The 15,311-nt window shown below is 40.0% G+C and overlaps 2 protein-coding genes across 3 annotated transcripts in view; both read right to left on the bottom strand.

The window, feature by feature from the left end:
• The window catches only part of LOC306966688 (uncharacterized protein), a gene marked incomplete at its 3' end in the record, with an annotated part of 17,884 nt that extends 16,620 nt beyond the window's left edge, over positions 1-1,264 (bottom strand). The window contains exon 1 of the mRNA XM_079561501.1: positions 1,168-1,264. Within this exon, the coding sequence (XP_079417627.1) occupies positions 1,168-1,260 (93 nt within the window). The 5' untranslated portion in view covers positions 1,261-1,264. The remainder of the gene's footprint in view (positions 1-1,167) is intronic.
• On the bottom strand, positions 1,204-15,311 carry prkn (parkin RBR E3 ubiquitin protein ligase). Of its 2 annotated transcripts, none has more exons than XM_079561032.1 (12): positions 15,219-15,311; positions 13,103-13,266; positions 10,374-10,575; positions 10,197-10,303; positions 10,030-10,113; positions 7,602-7,717; positions 7,375-7,511; positions 7,058-7,119; positions 4,938-5,177; positions 4,726-4,843; positions 2,924-3,104; positions 1,204-1,337 (listed from the first exon to the last, which is right to left on the bottom strand). In XM_079561032.1, exons 1-11 carry the CDS (start codon positions 15,223-15,225, stop codon positions 3,001-3,003), a joined length of 1,341 nt encoding a protein of 446 aa, XP_079417158.1. In that variant the 5' UTR covers positions 15,226-15,311; the 3' UTR covers positions 1,204-1,337; positions 2,924-3,000. The 2 variants fall into 2 exon arrangements, with proteins under 2 accessions (XP_079417158.1, XP_079417159.1); XM_079561033.1 differs by having other exon boundaries at positions 10,380-10,575.

Below are 15,311 nucleotides of genomic sequence, written 5' to 3'. Positions count from 1 at the left end.
TAAACTCATAAACTCATTGTTCTTGATACGAGTAACAAGAAACCTGTTCATGAGGCAAGTTTAAAGTGATAGTCCGTAAGTTTGCAAAGTGAGAAGAGCAGGAACATAATTTTCAGAAGTAAGCGATCAAGCTCCTCCCACTTCTTTCCTGATTGGACCAGCCACAATGAAGCTCATCTCATTGGTCAAAGTGGCAACCCGTCGATTCTGATGAGTTGCTGAAATCTGCAAAGGGAAGGACTTTTGGGGCGACAGTGGCACAGATGGTAGTCCTTGGGCAAGACACTTCACCCACATTGCCCCCAGTGTCTGCGTACATTGGTGTATGAATGGGTGAGTGGATCCTTGCTGTAAAGCGCTTTGAGTGCCTAATGTAGGTGTAAAACCGCTTTATAAGTTGAGACCATTTACCATGAAAAAATACTATTCTTTAAGTAATGTATAGAACACTGATCATTATCGGGAAAATAAGCACCGACAGGGCGAACCGGACTTGTTTCGCCCTGAAGGACCCTTTTTCAGAGGTCCTTTATCAAAAAATAATGACCGGTAGAACGTTGGGAAATCCCATTCAAATCAATGGCGTGTTCTGCTTACGTTGTGAAGAGCCGTATAATAATAATACTTATGTTACCTCAAATTTCAGACCCAGTCGGTCAATTACGCACTTACATACTATCACTTTAAGTTAAAGAAAAAGCATCAACATATTGAAATGAAGGTTTCGTGTCTAATTTTTAATTTGTGGACAGATTTCTTAACATCTGTTACTCAAACTAACGCCATATTTAATTATATCAAGTTTATACAAATTTAATACTGTTTAGTGTAATAGATTTTATATGTCAAATTCAAAAAAAGTAATTGAAATTTCAAAATTAGACAGTAAAAAGTGGACAATTTTAGCCAAAACTGCGGCTGATGGAATTTTATAACATATTTCTTGATGCAATTATGCAGCAAAGTTAGTCGAGCATAAATGTTTTTCAATAACAATTTCAGCACCACTTCTAAAGCTTTTAAACACTTTGCAGAAACAACACTTTCTTTAATATAATTTTACAAACAAAAGTTTCCAGGTCCCTGATCATAGAGGAACATATAAAGCGTGAGTTAACACCAAAGCCGCAGTTGTAAAGCTGTAAATAAGTGTAAAACAAACGTCACCTGAGTGGAGTCTTGACTGAACTGCTTCTTGTAGACGTTTGTTTGGGTCATTTCCAGCTCCAGACCCGGGTTGTCCACTCCCTGCAGGTCCATTTGGTCAAACTCATATGAAGCTTCCTGTTCCTCTGCAGACGTGGAGATGTTTGTGCGTCGTCCTCGTGCAGCGGCGGCTCGTGGGGAAAACACAACAGTAAAAACGTCTTGAAGATAAATGTCTGGGTGTTGCTGAGTTCAAAAGTCACTGCGCTTTATCTGATCGACTCTGAGCAGCTGAGCACAAACCCACAGGTGTCAACACAACGTTATCGTCACACTTTTCAGCTTTAGACCCGACGCAAACGCTACTTTAAAGGTCTTGTTCCTTTCTGTCCCATGTTTTTCTCTTTTCCTCCTTTTCTTCCACTTCAATGAATTGATACAAAACAAAATTACCATAAGAAAAAACCCTAACCTCTTAACCCCCGCCTAAACAGATCACTTGCCTTGTGTTGTCGTCACTTACAAAATACTACTACATACTAGTGAGCCGTTAATACTGTACAGCACTTTTAAAGGGATATTTCAGGATTTTTGACTCATTTTATCCAGAGTGTTGTTGATTTCTGGAGATATATATTTTTTAATTCATGCAGTCCTTATATTTGAAGAGTTCAGTGGTGCTAGGCTAGTACATGTCTATGGTAACTAGTAGCCTGCGTTAAAATCCTCTTCAGAATCATGGGGTCGTCCTCCAAACGTTGCCATATCTGATTTGTAGAAGCTCCTTTGTGAATTCCACGTGTAGTAATGCGGCCACAGGTAAACAAACTAATGTAGATCCGGTAACCGAGCAGATCACTCCGCCGCTGTGTAGTTTACAACCAGGAAGCTGATGCTGCTCAAATATAAGTTATTTTAAATGCATAATGTTTATATTTCAAACATTATTCAGTCGACATCAGTGTTAATTTCGTCGACTAAAATATTTAGTCTTAATTTTAGTCAAAGTGATATTTTTGACGACTAAAATTGGACTAAAACTAAAAGAAAAGTTTCTCATGAGACTAAAACTATGTCTAAAATGTCCAGATATTTTAGTCGACTAAAATAAGACTAAATAAAAACGAAAGGGAGAGACTAAAATCATCCAAACTTGTATTGACCGTCTGAAAGTGCCTCATATCATTCAAATTCACTGTCAAATGAACACGTCTGAGCTTTGTTCATGTGGAGCACGTCCATGAAGTCGAGGACCACGATTAAATATGATTATAATGAATATTATAAATATAGGTCGACTAAACTAGTCTTAATTTTAGTCGAATAGACTAAAATTGAAAAGTTTTTTTGGACTAAATCTTGACTAAAATTAAATTACATTTTAGTCAAAAGACTAAAACTAAAATAATGTATGTTGTCAAAATTAACACTGGTCGACACATTGGTTAGTCTGGTGTTATAAGAGATTTGCCTCAGGTGCTCTGTGCTTGGGTCAGACTGAATGCAGGCTACAAGTTACCATAGACATGCACTAGCCTAGCACTAGCCTAGCACCACTAAACTCTTCAAATATAAGAACTGCAGAAATTAAAAAAGAAAAAAAAACATCAACAACACTCTGGATAACTAGGAAACGAGGCCCTATGTCCAAAATCCTGAACTATCCCTTTAAGCAAAGTTACTCTGAAACGCTTCATTAAACCAATGTAATATCTTTATTGTGGGAATAAAAAACACGAACGGATTTAAAAAATAAAACAGTTTATTTTTAACTTACATTTTCAGCAGCGAAATCATAAAGTGATTAAAGTCCCTGTGTTTCCGTGATTGTGGTTTTTCCTGTTCTGTTGTTGTTTATTGAAACCAGTGATTTCCCATACAGTCTCTGCTCCAGGGCGTCCCACAGACCCAGCACCACTCGGCGCCACACAGTGGACAGAGCATGTGACTGCAGCCTCCTGAGGACACAGATTCATATTCAGTATTACTACTTAGTGTCACAGAAGCCCAAAGAACAGTATTAAGGAAATAAGTGGTGGTTCTATTTCATTACTTACTTGTCCCAGTGATTAAAAACAAAGCTGTAAAACTAAGCAGTATGGACAACTATCGGCCCATAGCCTTGGCCAGTTCTGTTTCAAAAGTGCTCGAGAGGGTCATCCAGAACAGACTTGAACCGTATGTTTACACAGCTGCCAACCAGTTTGGCTTTAAACCAGAGCACGGTACTGATGCATGTATTTTTACCTTGAAGGAGTTACTAGATAAATATCATTGCCAGGGCTCTACTTTATTTTTGTGTTTCCTTGATGCGTCTAGAATCAATCATGACAAACTATTTACAAAACTATCCAATAGAGGTGTTCCAGCTTATCTCATTAGAATTTTTATTTTCTGGTACTCTCAGCAGACCATGCAGATGAAATGGGGTGACTCTGTCTCTGACTCCCTCAGGGTCAGCAATGGGGTCCGGCAGGGTGGGATACTGTCCCCACTGCTGTTTAATATTTACACGGACGATCTTTCTGTACAGCTCAATAACTGTAAGACTGGATGTGCCGCAGGAGGCTCTGTCATCAATCACCTTCAACGTCTCCTGAATATCTGTTCACAATATGGCTTTGATAATGATATTAAATATAACGCTATAAAAAGCTATTTAATGATTGTGAGAACCAAGGATGACAGGTCTCTAACATTCCCCGAGTTCACCCTGTGTGGCAGTGTTCTTAACATCACAGATGAGATGAAGTATTTGGGTCATTATATCTGTAGTGATCTTACTGATGACCGGGACATGCAGAAGCAGGTGTGTAAACTGTATGGTCAATCGAACATGCTGGTCAGGAAACTCTATATGTGTTCTGTAGATGTCAAAGTGACTCTGTTTAAAGCTTTTTGTTCTCCTCTGTACACTGCACAGCTGTGGCGAAGTTTTAAAAAGCCCAGCTTGCAGAGGCTCACAGTTGCATATAATGACTATGAGGCTGCTGTTAAAGATGCCCAGACACTGCAGTGCGAGTCAGATGTTTGCTGACTGTGGAGCTCACTCTTGTCCTGCTGCACTTCGTCATTGTTATTTTAAATTTATGTGTAGACTGAGCAACTCTCAGAATGGCATTATACGGACTCTGGTGTGTCCTGAGAGAGAATTGCTGGTACCTTGTTTTGTTGCTGCAATGATCTGCAGTATTTTAATATTTTTCTTTTAAACATAAATATGGATCATGTGTTCTCACTTGTGTCCTTAATAAAGATTGAATGAATGAAATGATTACATTGCACTGGGTTAGAAGGGCCGGTCACAAGATGGCCGCCAGAACTGCCATTTGTTCCATTGTATTACTAAGGCCATGTCATATCTAGAGATTTATTAAAGATATTTGGACTCTTGCATTAGGTCAGCAGATGAAAACATATGATTAAAGAAAAACATTTAGAATAAATGTCAGACCATTGAAAACCAGGTAAACTTGTGATAAACATCTTGAATATTTGTGTTTACTATGCTCTGGTGGGTTTTATTACTCTCTGTAGTTTAATCTTATCAAAAGCGAGTGGAGTTTCTGTGTGTAGTACCGTTCTTCTGCACCGGGGCGCAGCACTGAGGGCAGGGTTTGGTCGACTCTTTAATGAACAGCAGCGAGTCTCGGTCCCAGCGAGATCTGACCAAAGCCTCTCTGTCCACGGGGAACGTCTGCAAATGAAAAGACAAGGCCGCATTAGTCCAGTGCTCAGGTCTGTGGCTCCTGTCGCTCAGAGAATAGACTTCTGTTCTTCTTTCTCCTGACCTGTCCTGTGGGCGTGGCTCCCTCTGCAGCGGGCGGGGCTTGTGTGTCATCAGGACACGCCCCCTGGTGGTAGGGCCCTCGACAGTCTTTGCAGAAGACGAGGCCGCAGCCCGCTCTGATGTCACACTCCACTCTGCGGGTCTGAGAGACCAGCCCCGCCCCACAGCCCCGCCCCGGACACAGCAGCCCCCCGAGCTGCAGCACGCACTGCTCCGCCCCGAAACGCAGGTAACGCTCGTACTGCGCACGGAAACACAGGCAGGCAAACTGGTTATTTTTATTATGGGTTCATCAGACAATTCTATTCGGTTTAAGTCTAGTTTTAGTCGACCAAAAAATGAACACAAATGTAGCCTCAAATATAAATCTTCTCCCACAGGGACAAAGCACAGACCTGCTCCTTCAGCAGGGAATCTACATGATGAGGCTCTTCAACTGTAGCCCCGTCTTTTCACTTTTATTTAGTTTTTAGAGATTCTAGTCATCGTTCTACTACTTACTTATTCCTGTTAACTACGTTTTATTTAGAAATATTATTGTGACAAGAATTGTGACAAAGAAAACAAAATAAACAATGCACATTGTACAATATATCGCCAAATTACAATCAATCAATCAAGTCTTTATGTCTTTATAGCACATTTGAAAACTACTGTTGAATAAACTGCTGAATGGGCGGATAAAGCGGAAAAGGCAAAACACACGTTCAAGAAAAGATTATAGGGAAAAAAAGAAACCAGCCTTTTAAAGGAATAGGCCACCGTTTTTACATACTAAGATATGTTCTTAGCTCACTTTAGTCGAGTTAATATATCCCCGTCTGGTCTTTGTCCGCGTGCTCTGTCACGCAAACGGAGCACATACGCAGCCTCTCCCACATGTCACATAGCTCCGAAAAAGCTCACGATAGAAGCTACCAAGCTCTTCCACGTGTTCCCTATTTAAATAAAGTTACGTGAAGTGTTTTCATGCGAAGTATATTTACACAGAAATGTAGCATGTTGATTTTATAAGCAAATAAAAAGGGGGACTATATTGTGAGGCGTAATGATACGAGGAGTAAAACGTCCGCGCAGTAACTCCTAAAGACTTCCCCCGCTCACTTCCGTCAATAACCTTTAGGAGTTACTGCGCGGACGTTTTACTCCTCGTATCATTACGCCTCACAATATAGGCCCCCTTTTTATTTGCTTATAAAATCGCCACGTTACATTTCTGTGTAAATATACTTCGCATGAAAACACTTCACGTAACTTTGTTTAAATAGGGAACACGTGGAAGAGCTTGGTAGCTTCTATTGTGAGCTTTTTTGGAGCTATATGACATGTGGGAGAGGCTGCGTATGTGCTCCGTTTGCCTGGCAGAGCGCACGGACAAAGATCAGACGGGGATATATTAACACGTCTAAAGTGAGGTAAGAACATATCTTGGTATGTAAAAACGGTGGCCTATTCCTTTAAGCAGTGCTAGCGAGGTGCAGTGTCCATTGGGAGCCTGTTTAATCTTATCACCACCAGGGGGTGGTATTGTAGCAATAATAGCGAATCCCGGCTTCTGCAGGTGCAGACTGTCATTGTGTCCTTGGGCAAGACACTTCACCCAATCCCTGTGTGTGAGTGGTTGGTGGTGGTCGGAGGGACCGTTGGTGCAGATGTGAGCAGCCTCGCTTCTGTCAGTCTGCCTCAGGTGAAACTGTGGCTACAAATGTAGCTGTCCACCATCAGAGTGGAGTGAATGAACCCCTCCCTTTCATGTGAAGCGCTTTGGGTCTGACCTGGGTTAGATGAAAAGCGATTTACAAAAAAGATTCCCTCCCCCTTCCAATGTCAGCTCTCTGCCATGAGGACCAAAGAGATGGGCTTTCCTCGCCCATTGGTTTTTAATTTTAAAAGGCTCCAGCATCTCTGCAGCGTTCTGCGCCCCCTGCAGGTCGTGGAGAGAAGACTGGTCTAGGCCATGACAAAGCGAGTTACAAAGCAGTCCAAAGCATTCGATTTAGCAAACACAGCTTAAAATGAATGCGCAAAAGTTTTATTTTACTCATTATTTCAACCTTATTTTTGGACCTGATTTAGAAACTTTTAAGTCATGTTTAAAGATAATTTGTTAAACTCTCTCACCTGCTCCTGCCCCATGACCCTGAAGTGATGAAGCTCCTTGATCAGAGAATCTTCACATCCGGCTGAAACAGACCAGAAAAAAGGTCAGTCGACATATATCCAGGGGCTCGCAGGTACAAACCTTCTTGAATCTTCTTAAATCAACCTGAACCCCCCGAATTACACGTCTCAAGTGTTTTCTCATTTCCAAAGAAGTAATTTGACAATCAAACGGTTAATTTGGCCGGTATCGCTCAGATCTTTCAAAAGTCAGATGAAACACTGTGTAGCTCGTGTATGTATCGTCGTATCAGTATTAAAGTTGTATAGATGTAAACCTGGGCAGGGCAGCGTGTAGCCGAGCTCTCTGTCGTGGACGAACTGCCTCTCGTCGAGTCGAGTCCGAGCGTAACCACGGAAACAGTCCAGGCAGATCACATGACGCTCTGCGCACGGGAAAACGACCACCACGTCCCTGAGGCGACAGAAGCGCAGCTGTGAGATCAGATGAACCGTTTACTCCCCTCAGCAGCTACTCATTAGTACGAAGAGAAGTGACACTTACATGGTGTCCATGCAGGCGACGCACGGGACCTTTCGGCTGTTCAGAGTGACCAGGTCCAGAGCCACGGAGCGCTCGTCCTGCGAGGTCGGGTGAGACGCACATTTGAAGAAAAACTCCTGGAAAACAAATAATGAACAAACAACGAAAGGTTATCAGAGGAAGGAAAGAAAACTACAAACAAATACCTCCATCCTGAACAAGTGAACTGAAGTTATCACGACTGTGGGAAACTCCCTCACTGACGCTGGGGGAGCCGTAAATGCAAATATCCAAGCGTCCAGTCCATAAGAGGAGACGACTGCACCGAGGCTGTAAAACTGCCTCTAAATCCTCTCCATAAATACTTTCAAATACTGGGCACCGATACATTTTTTTTTAAACTAGTACTTTAACGATACCTGAACAATACTTTCCCCGATACTAAAATATTTGTCATATAGAACCAAACACAGTGTTGAAGATCTGCACCTTTAAGTGTCAAGAAATGTGTGAAAAATGGGGAATCATTTTGTTTAGTAATAAAAATTGTAATAAAAATGAGCAAAGATTGGCAAAATTGGCAAAAAAGTGGGAAAATTAGGGAAACAAATTAACAAAAATGTGTGAAAATGATTTATTTGAGCTGAAACAACTTCTTAATTCTGTCCCTGGACCAACATCATCAAAACTTCACTTCTTTGTGGCCGCACCGCCTTTGCTCTGCGCCTGGTCGGTGCTTGGATGGGAGATGAGTGAGTGAGTGGTGGTGATCGGATGGTCCAGACTGATAGCCTCGCTTCCGTGAGTCTGCCCCAGAGCAGCTGTGGCTAAAATAGTAGCTTACCACCACCAAGTATAGAGTGAATGAATAGTGCAATGTAAAGCGTCTTTGAGTGTCCAGAAGATGGCTATATAAAACCAATGCATTATAAAACTTGTATCTTTAGGGTTCTGTCTTTTGATACTCTCATTTTTTTGATACTGGTAGTAGATAAAATGTTTTGCCGACACCAAACTTGTATCGCTTAACACCGGGGTGCCCTGTTTCGCTCATTCTGCAAAATTAAGGTAACACTGATGTTGCTCAGTGTTCATCAGTCACAGAGCGTCGTAGCACATCGACTTTCACAGTTTTTCATTAACTTTTATTGCAAAGGTTGTTGACCTCTACTAAAGTACGTGTTTTAAATTTACTTTATGCTGAACAGACACTTTCAAAATGATCTAATACTGACTCACACCTTGATGAGATATGAGCCAGCTGCAACTTAACATCAAGAGGCTAATAATGTCCGAAGACCGGCTTCATGTGACTCACTTGTATAGGCAGTTTGTACAGTTAAAGGGACTATACACAGTTTAAAAAATGTTAAAATAATGTATTTTCCTCCCCCTACATGTTCCAGCCATGTCCTAATGTGTAGAATGAGCTCAGACCTGTTCACCACAACTGCCTCTAAAATCCTGCACTGTCACTCAGAAAGGTGTTAATTCGGGTCCGAAGTGCCGTCATGCACGAGACTAATATAGAAGCTGCAGTTACACATATGACCTGAGGTGGCAGTAGTGAGTATAAAATGACAAACTTGCATCTAGCCCCTTTAAAGTAACATGTTATTTGCACAGACAGTATAACATGCAAACGAATACAAAAGAGTAACTATTATTAGTCGACCTCTGGAACTCATTAGAAGAGGATTTAAAAATGCATTCAACTGTAGTACAATTTAAAATAATGTACAGAAAGCAAATACTGGAAAAGTCTGCAAAACTCTTATAATTAATCATCTGTCCCTGAACTATGAATTGTCTTTGTTATTTTGATCCGATAATGAGAAGTATGTTATGAATCCGGATTTATTATGTGATGTCCAGAATGTGCACCTTCAACCTTATGCAAGAGCAACACAAGAATGTTATGAACTAATTACTTTACTGTTTGTGATTTGCTAAGAGGAGCCGTTTGTTGATTTAATTCGCTACTAAGGCAGTTCCTCAGACTGGAATTGCCGCATAGATCTCATGGTTAAAGCCTAAATATACATTAAAAATGATTGTGCCGTGAGCAGTAGTTTAAGTTGTGCAAGTCTGAAAGGAGGGGTAGGGCCTTATAAGTTATAACTAACTTCTTCCTACTCCCTTTGAGCAGCACTAATACCTCTTATATTGTGAAAAAATCATTATGTTATATGTATACTATACCTGTATGCATCTGTTGCTCAAATAAACTAAACTAATTATTTGCTGTTATATGTGTTTGAAATCGAGCTTCACAGGCACATGTTGGCCCTCAGAGACAAAACGTTTGGCCCTCCCTGGTTTAACAGTACCCAGTGTTTTTTTTTCAATATGAGGGACGGAAATGAACTGTGGAGCAACGTTCTTTATCTCAACACCCTCTGTTTTCGGTTCATGAAGTTAATTTCCTGAACAGTAGAAGGTTTCTCACCGCGTCTCCTCCATCGCAGCCGTCCGAGTGACACACGCCGTGGATTCGACCTGGACTCTGCACATCGTCCCAACACGAAGGGCCCTGAACACATTCAAAACATTAAAACTTTATCCGTTAGGTACGAACAAGGGAAGCCTGTGTGTCAGTGTGATATCGGGAGTGACCTGGTCGAGGGTCAGCGTGGACTGTTGGCAGGTTTTGCAGCGGACTCGGAGCTTCCCCTCTCTCACTCCTCCACAGCGTTTGCAGAAAACAAAGAAGGAGCTGCGCCCTGGAAAAAAAACAACATTTAAATAAGTCAATAAACAGGAGCCGCTCTGCACACGTGTCACTCTTTAAACCTGTACCACTGTGGCCCTCTGTGCACCGCCCCTCCTCCGCCCTCAGCTCCTGTGGCTCCTCTCCGGACTCCGGGTCCTCAGGAGGACTCAGCTCCACGCGGGTCAGGCTCACGCTGTGGTCCGGGTCCAAGTCCGCCTGGTCCTGAGGTCTGGTACGGGGCAGGACCACGTGGACCGTACTCTGCTCCGGGAGGTCACAGCTCTGAGGAAAAACAACGAGAAAACATTACTTCACATAATCCCTTGTAACGCCCAGACACTATATTCCACAAGATGAGATTTTGACATAATTTGTAATACTAAATAAAGATATATATATTTCCTTACTGAATTAAATTAATGTCAGTTTAAAAGTGCAAACATCAATGAGTAACTATTAACTACATATTCCTTTAAGCACCTTTAACCTCTCAACTCCCACCTGAACGGAGCACATTCTCTTAAATTTGGCTTTACACAAATAAAACATTATCGTAAAAAGTGTCAAATTTGCGACAAAAAAGTGTCAAAATTGTGACAAAATACAAGGATGAAACGAAAAACAAAAAAGTGACAAAAACGTGGCAAAAAAGTGATGAATAAGTCACAAAAACATGATGAAAAAGCAATGAAAAAGTGACGAAAAAGCAATGAAAAAAGTGACAAAAACATGATAAAAGTGACGAAAAAGCGATGAAAAAGTGATGAAAAAAGTGATGAAAAAGTGACAAAAACATGGCAAAAAAGTGATGAGAAAAAGTCACAAAAACATGACGAAAACATGATGAAAAAGTGATGAAAAAAGTGACAAAAACATGATAAAAAGGTGACGAAAAAGCGATGAAAAAGTGACAAAAAAGTGATGAAAAAATGACTAAAACATGGCAAAAAAGTGATGAGAAAAAGTCACAACAACATGACGAAAGCATGATGAAAAAGCAATGAAAAAGTGACAAAAAAGCAATGAAAAAGTGACAAAAACATGATGAAAAAGTGACGAAAAAGCGATGAAAAAGTGACAAAAAAGTGATGAGAAAAAGTCACAACAACATGACGAAAACATGATGAAAAAGCAATGAAAAAAGTGACAAAAACATGATAAAAAAGTGACGAAAAAGCGATGAAAAAGTGACAAAAAAGTGATGAAAAAATGACAAAAACATGGCAAAAAAGTGATGAGAAAAAGTCACAACAACATGACGAAAACATGCTGAAAAAGCAATGAAAAAAGTGACAAAAACATGATAAAAAAGTGACAAAAAAGTGATGAAAAAGTGACAAAAAAGTGATGAGAAAAAGTCACAACAACATGACGAAAACATGCTGAAAAAGCAATGAAAAAAGTGACAAAAACATGATAAAAAAGTGACAAAAAAGTGATGAAAAAGTGACAAAAAAGTGATGAGAAAAAGTCACAACAACATGACGAAAACATGATGAAAAAGCAATGAAAAAGTGACAAAAACATGATGAAAAAGTGACAAATAAAGCGAAGAAAAAATGACAAAAACGGGACTAAAACAGAAGAAAAAGCAACAAAAAGCCAATGAAGAACGGCAAAAATGTGACAAAAAAGCGATGAAAAAAACATGTCAAAATCACAACAAGGCGGCAACAACTCGAAGAAAAAGATCCATTTAGATGAGTTTTGTAGGTCTCAGCTTTCAAATGAGGTGTCACTCTGGCCTATTGGCTGTAAAGCTCAACAGGAGAAAATGCACTCGGTTAAGGCGGGAGGTAAGAGGTTTTAACCCGTCTATAATGAGTATATTGGATGCAGCGCAGTAAAAATAAAGGAAAAATCCAAAAGATTGAACTCCCCAGGGCTAAAAACTCTTGAGGCATTTGATCTTGGCCAATACCAACCAGACACATTATTTTTAACACCACAAAATACTGAACTTGTCTCACACTAGGGCTCGGCCATATAGACAAAAATGTATATCAGTATTTGGGGGACTTTCTTGATGCAAAAACCATCAGAAATATGTCAAAAATTGCTGTAAAACATCTGAATGTGCATGGCTGTGTCGCTCTAAAAGATAATTTTCCCGAACAGACGACAAAAGGGCAGAAAAAATACACATTTTTACAATTTTTTCCCCCATGTTTTCCTCAACCTTTTCCCTGTTTTGGGAATTTCGCTATAAAATGGTATTGTGGGAAGAACTGGGGAAAAAAGGGAAAACAGTTTTCCCAATTTTTTTCCAAGTTCTTTATGAATTTTTCCCATTTTTTTCTTTATTTTTTAAATATTTGATTGTTTTGTTTCTAAACTTTGGAGAAAAACCCGATATTGTAAATTTCCCCCAGTTTTCCACTATTTTTTCCCAATTTTCTCCTCTTCTTTCCCCCCTATTTCTTTCCTTATTTTTCCAAAGATTTTTCACCCATTCATTTACATTTTTATACATTCCCCCCCCCCCAAAATGTTCCCCTTTTTCTTTCTTTATTTTTACCAATTTCCTACCATTCATTTCCAATTCACATTTTTATTTCCTATTTTTCCCCCAATTTTTGACACAATTATTGACATTGGGATTAACTGGTACTGTGACTTACATCTCCTCCTCTAAAAACTCAACCAAAATGTGACAAAAATTCAACAAAAATGTGACAAAAATTCAACAAAAATGTGACAAAAATTCAACAAAAATTTGACAAAAACTCAACAAAGTTGAGAGAGTGTCTTGGTTTGAATGATTACTGAATCTCTCGGTCTGAGTCAGAAGCTGTTTTCCCGTCGTTACCCTGAGTGAGTCGACGTTGCGCAGTTCCCTCCCTGCGAACAGAACCCTGAGCCGCTCCGACTCTACGCCCAGACGACCTCCGACCTCCCGCTTCAGGTCGCTCACGCTGGCCTCGTCCTCGATCTCCACGGCAACCGGAGCGCCCTGGTTATAACACACCCACACTGAGGAGAAACAGGGAAGTTGTTAAAAAAGGCTATAATGAACCCCTTACCCCTTTGCAGCGTACATTTCCATTGACTAACATTGGCTAAAACAGTTTAAAAAGTGGAGAAATAGCCTTGGAACAACTCCATTAGCTGCTGAGTTACTGCTGGTAAATACATCTAACTCACTGTGGTGTCCAAGTGTTTTAACCTCTTACCACCCGCCAAAACCAAGTGCATTCTCTCTTCTTTGCCATTGTCGTCACTTTTTATTTCCCTTATGTGTTTTTGCCATTTTTTAAATTACTTTTCTGCTGTATTTTTGTCTTTTTTCTGCTGGATTTTTGTCACTTTTTTGCTGGATTTTTGTAATTTTTTTGCTGGATTTTTGTCTTTTTTTTGCTGGATTTTTGTCATTTTTCTGCTGGATTTTTGTAATTTTTTTGCTGGATTTTTGTAATTTTTTGCTGGATTTTTGTCACTTTTTTGATGGATTTTAGTGATTTTTTTGGTGATTTTTTTTGCTGGATTTAGTGTCATTTTTTTGCTGGATTTTTGTCATTTTCTTGTTGCTCTTTTATCACCTTTTTGTTGAGTTTTTGTCATTTTTGTCGCTGTTTTTGGTCACTTTTTAGCGCTTTTCTGTTGTGTTTACATCCTCATTTTCTTTTTTTCCTTTTTTATCGCTGTTTTGAAGAAGCTTTTAGATTTGGAGAATTTGGAGAACAGGAGAGAACATGTTCAGGTGGGAGTTAAGAGGTTAATGTGAACAATAACTTTACAATTGCTGCTAATCCCATAATGCTTAGCAACATGACATCACATTCCCGAAATCTATTCCTGACTCATACAGGATCCTAATTGTGCTTTTACATTCACTGTCTAAAGCAGGGGTGCCCAAAGTGGGGCCCACGGGCCAAATTTGGCCCGCCGAAACAATTTTGTTGGCCCGCCAGAGAGTGACCTACATTTGCGCTGTGTGTGGTTAATACTCTCTTCCATTCATTCTCAATGATAAATATGGATGCAGTACACTTTTTGACCACCAGCGTCAAATTGGGGGCACTGTTTCACTCCTTTCACAAAGATAAGGAAACACTGTTGTGGCGTCTTGGTATTTATCAATTACAGAGCGTTATAGCATCAACTTTCACAGTTTTTCATTTTTTTATTGCAAAGGTTGTTGACGTCGACAACAGTATATGTTAAAAACTGACTCATAAAACAATTGATGCTGAACTGACACTTTCAAAATAATCTAATGTGGCATTTTCTTTGAGTTAACAAATGAGGTAAAGTTACTGTAGGTGCTGTAGATACAGGTGTTTTTTTTCTTTTGCACTAAATTGCTGCAATGGTTGATTTTGTTCTACTAAAATTAGGCTTTTGCCATAGTTACCATTTGTTTTAATTTAGCATGTTATTTGCATAGATAGAAAATAAAGTAACTTTATAATTTGCAGTTATATGAGTGTTTCATGCTTGACAACGCCATGTTTGGCCCACGACTCACAGGCACGTTTTCATTTTGGCCCTCGAAGACAAAAAGTTTGGGCACCCCTGGTCTAAAGTAAAAGTTCTAATTTCCATATCGCTACCACCACCAGATGGCAGCAATGCAACCTTCATAGATACAAACCGCGATAAAAACAAAGAAGAAGAAGACCTGGTTAGCTATGCTAGTTACGAACATGTAACTATTAACTATTAACTCCACAAAACACCGGTTACAACAAGCCACGTTTAAGGCTTTGGTGTTGCTTCACAAATATGAACTCAATAGCGAGTTGAACTGTCCTGAAGCCTGACGTGAGAGCGAAAAACTAAATAACCGTTGGCTAAGAATAAATTAACGCGTTTTTACGACTTGTGCGGACAAAGACACGAGTATAAAATGCCGTGTTTCCGTAAATAACGCGCTGTCTAATTTAAAACAATGCAAATGTATAGTTAAATGCAGGGAATCGTACCTAGCATGTTTCTTCACGTCCTTGAGTGTTGTTGTAGCGCCGCGGTGCATCACGGGAGCTGTAGTCCGATAGCGACTTCTTCTGTGGGGAAAC

The sequence above is a fragment of the Gobius niger genome, assembly GCF_951799975.1.
Source record: "Gobius niger genome assembly, chromosome: 8".
NCBI lineage: Eukaryota > Metazoa > Chordata > Actinopteri > Gobiiformes > Gobiidae > Gobius > Gobius niger.
The sequence above is the reverse complement of the archived record's forward strand: the minus strand, read 5'-3'. Positions and strand labels throughout refer to the sequence as shown.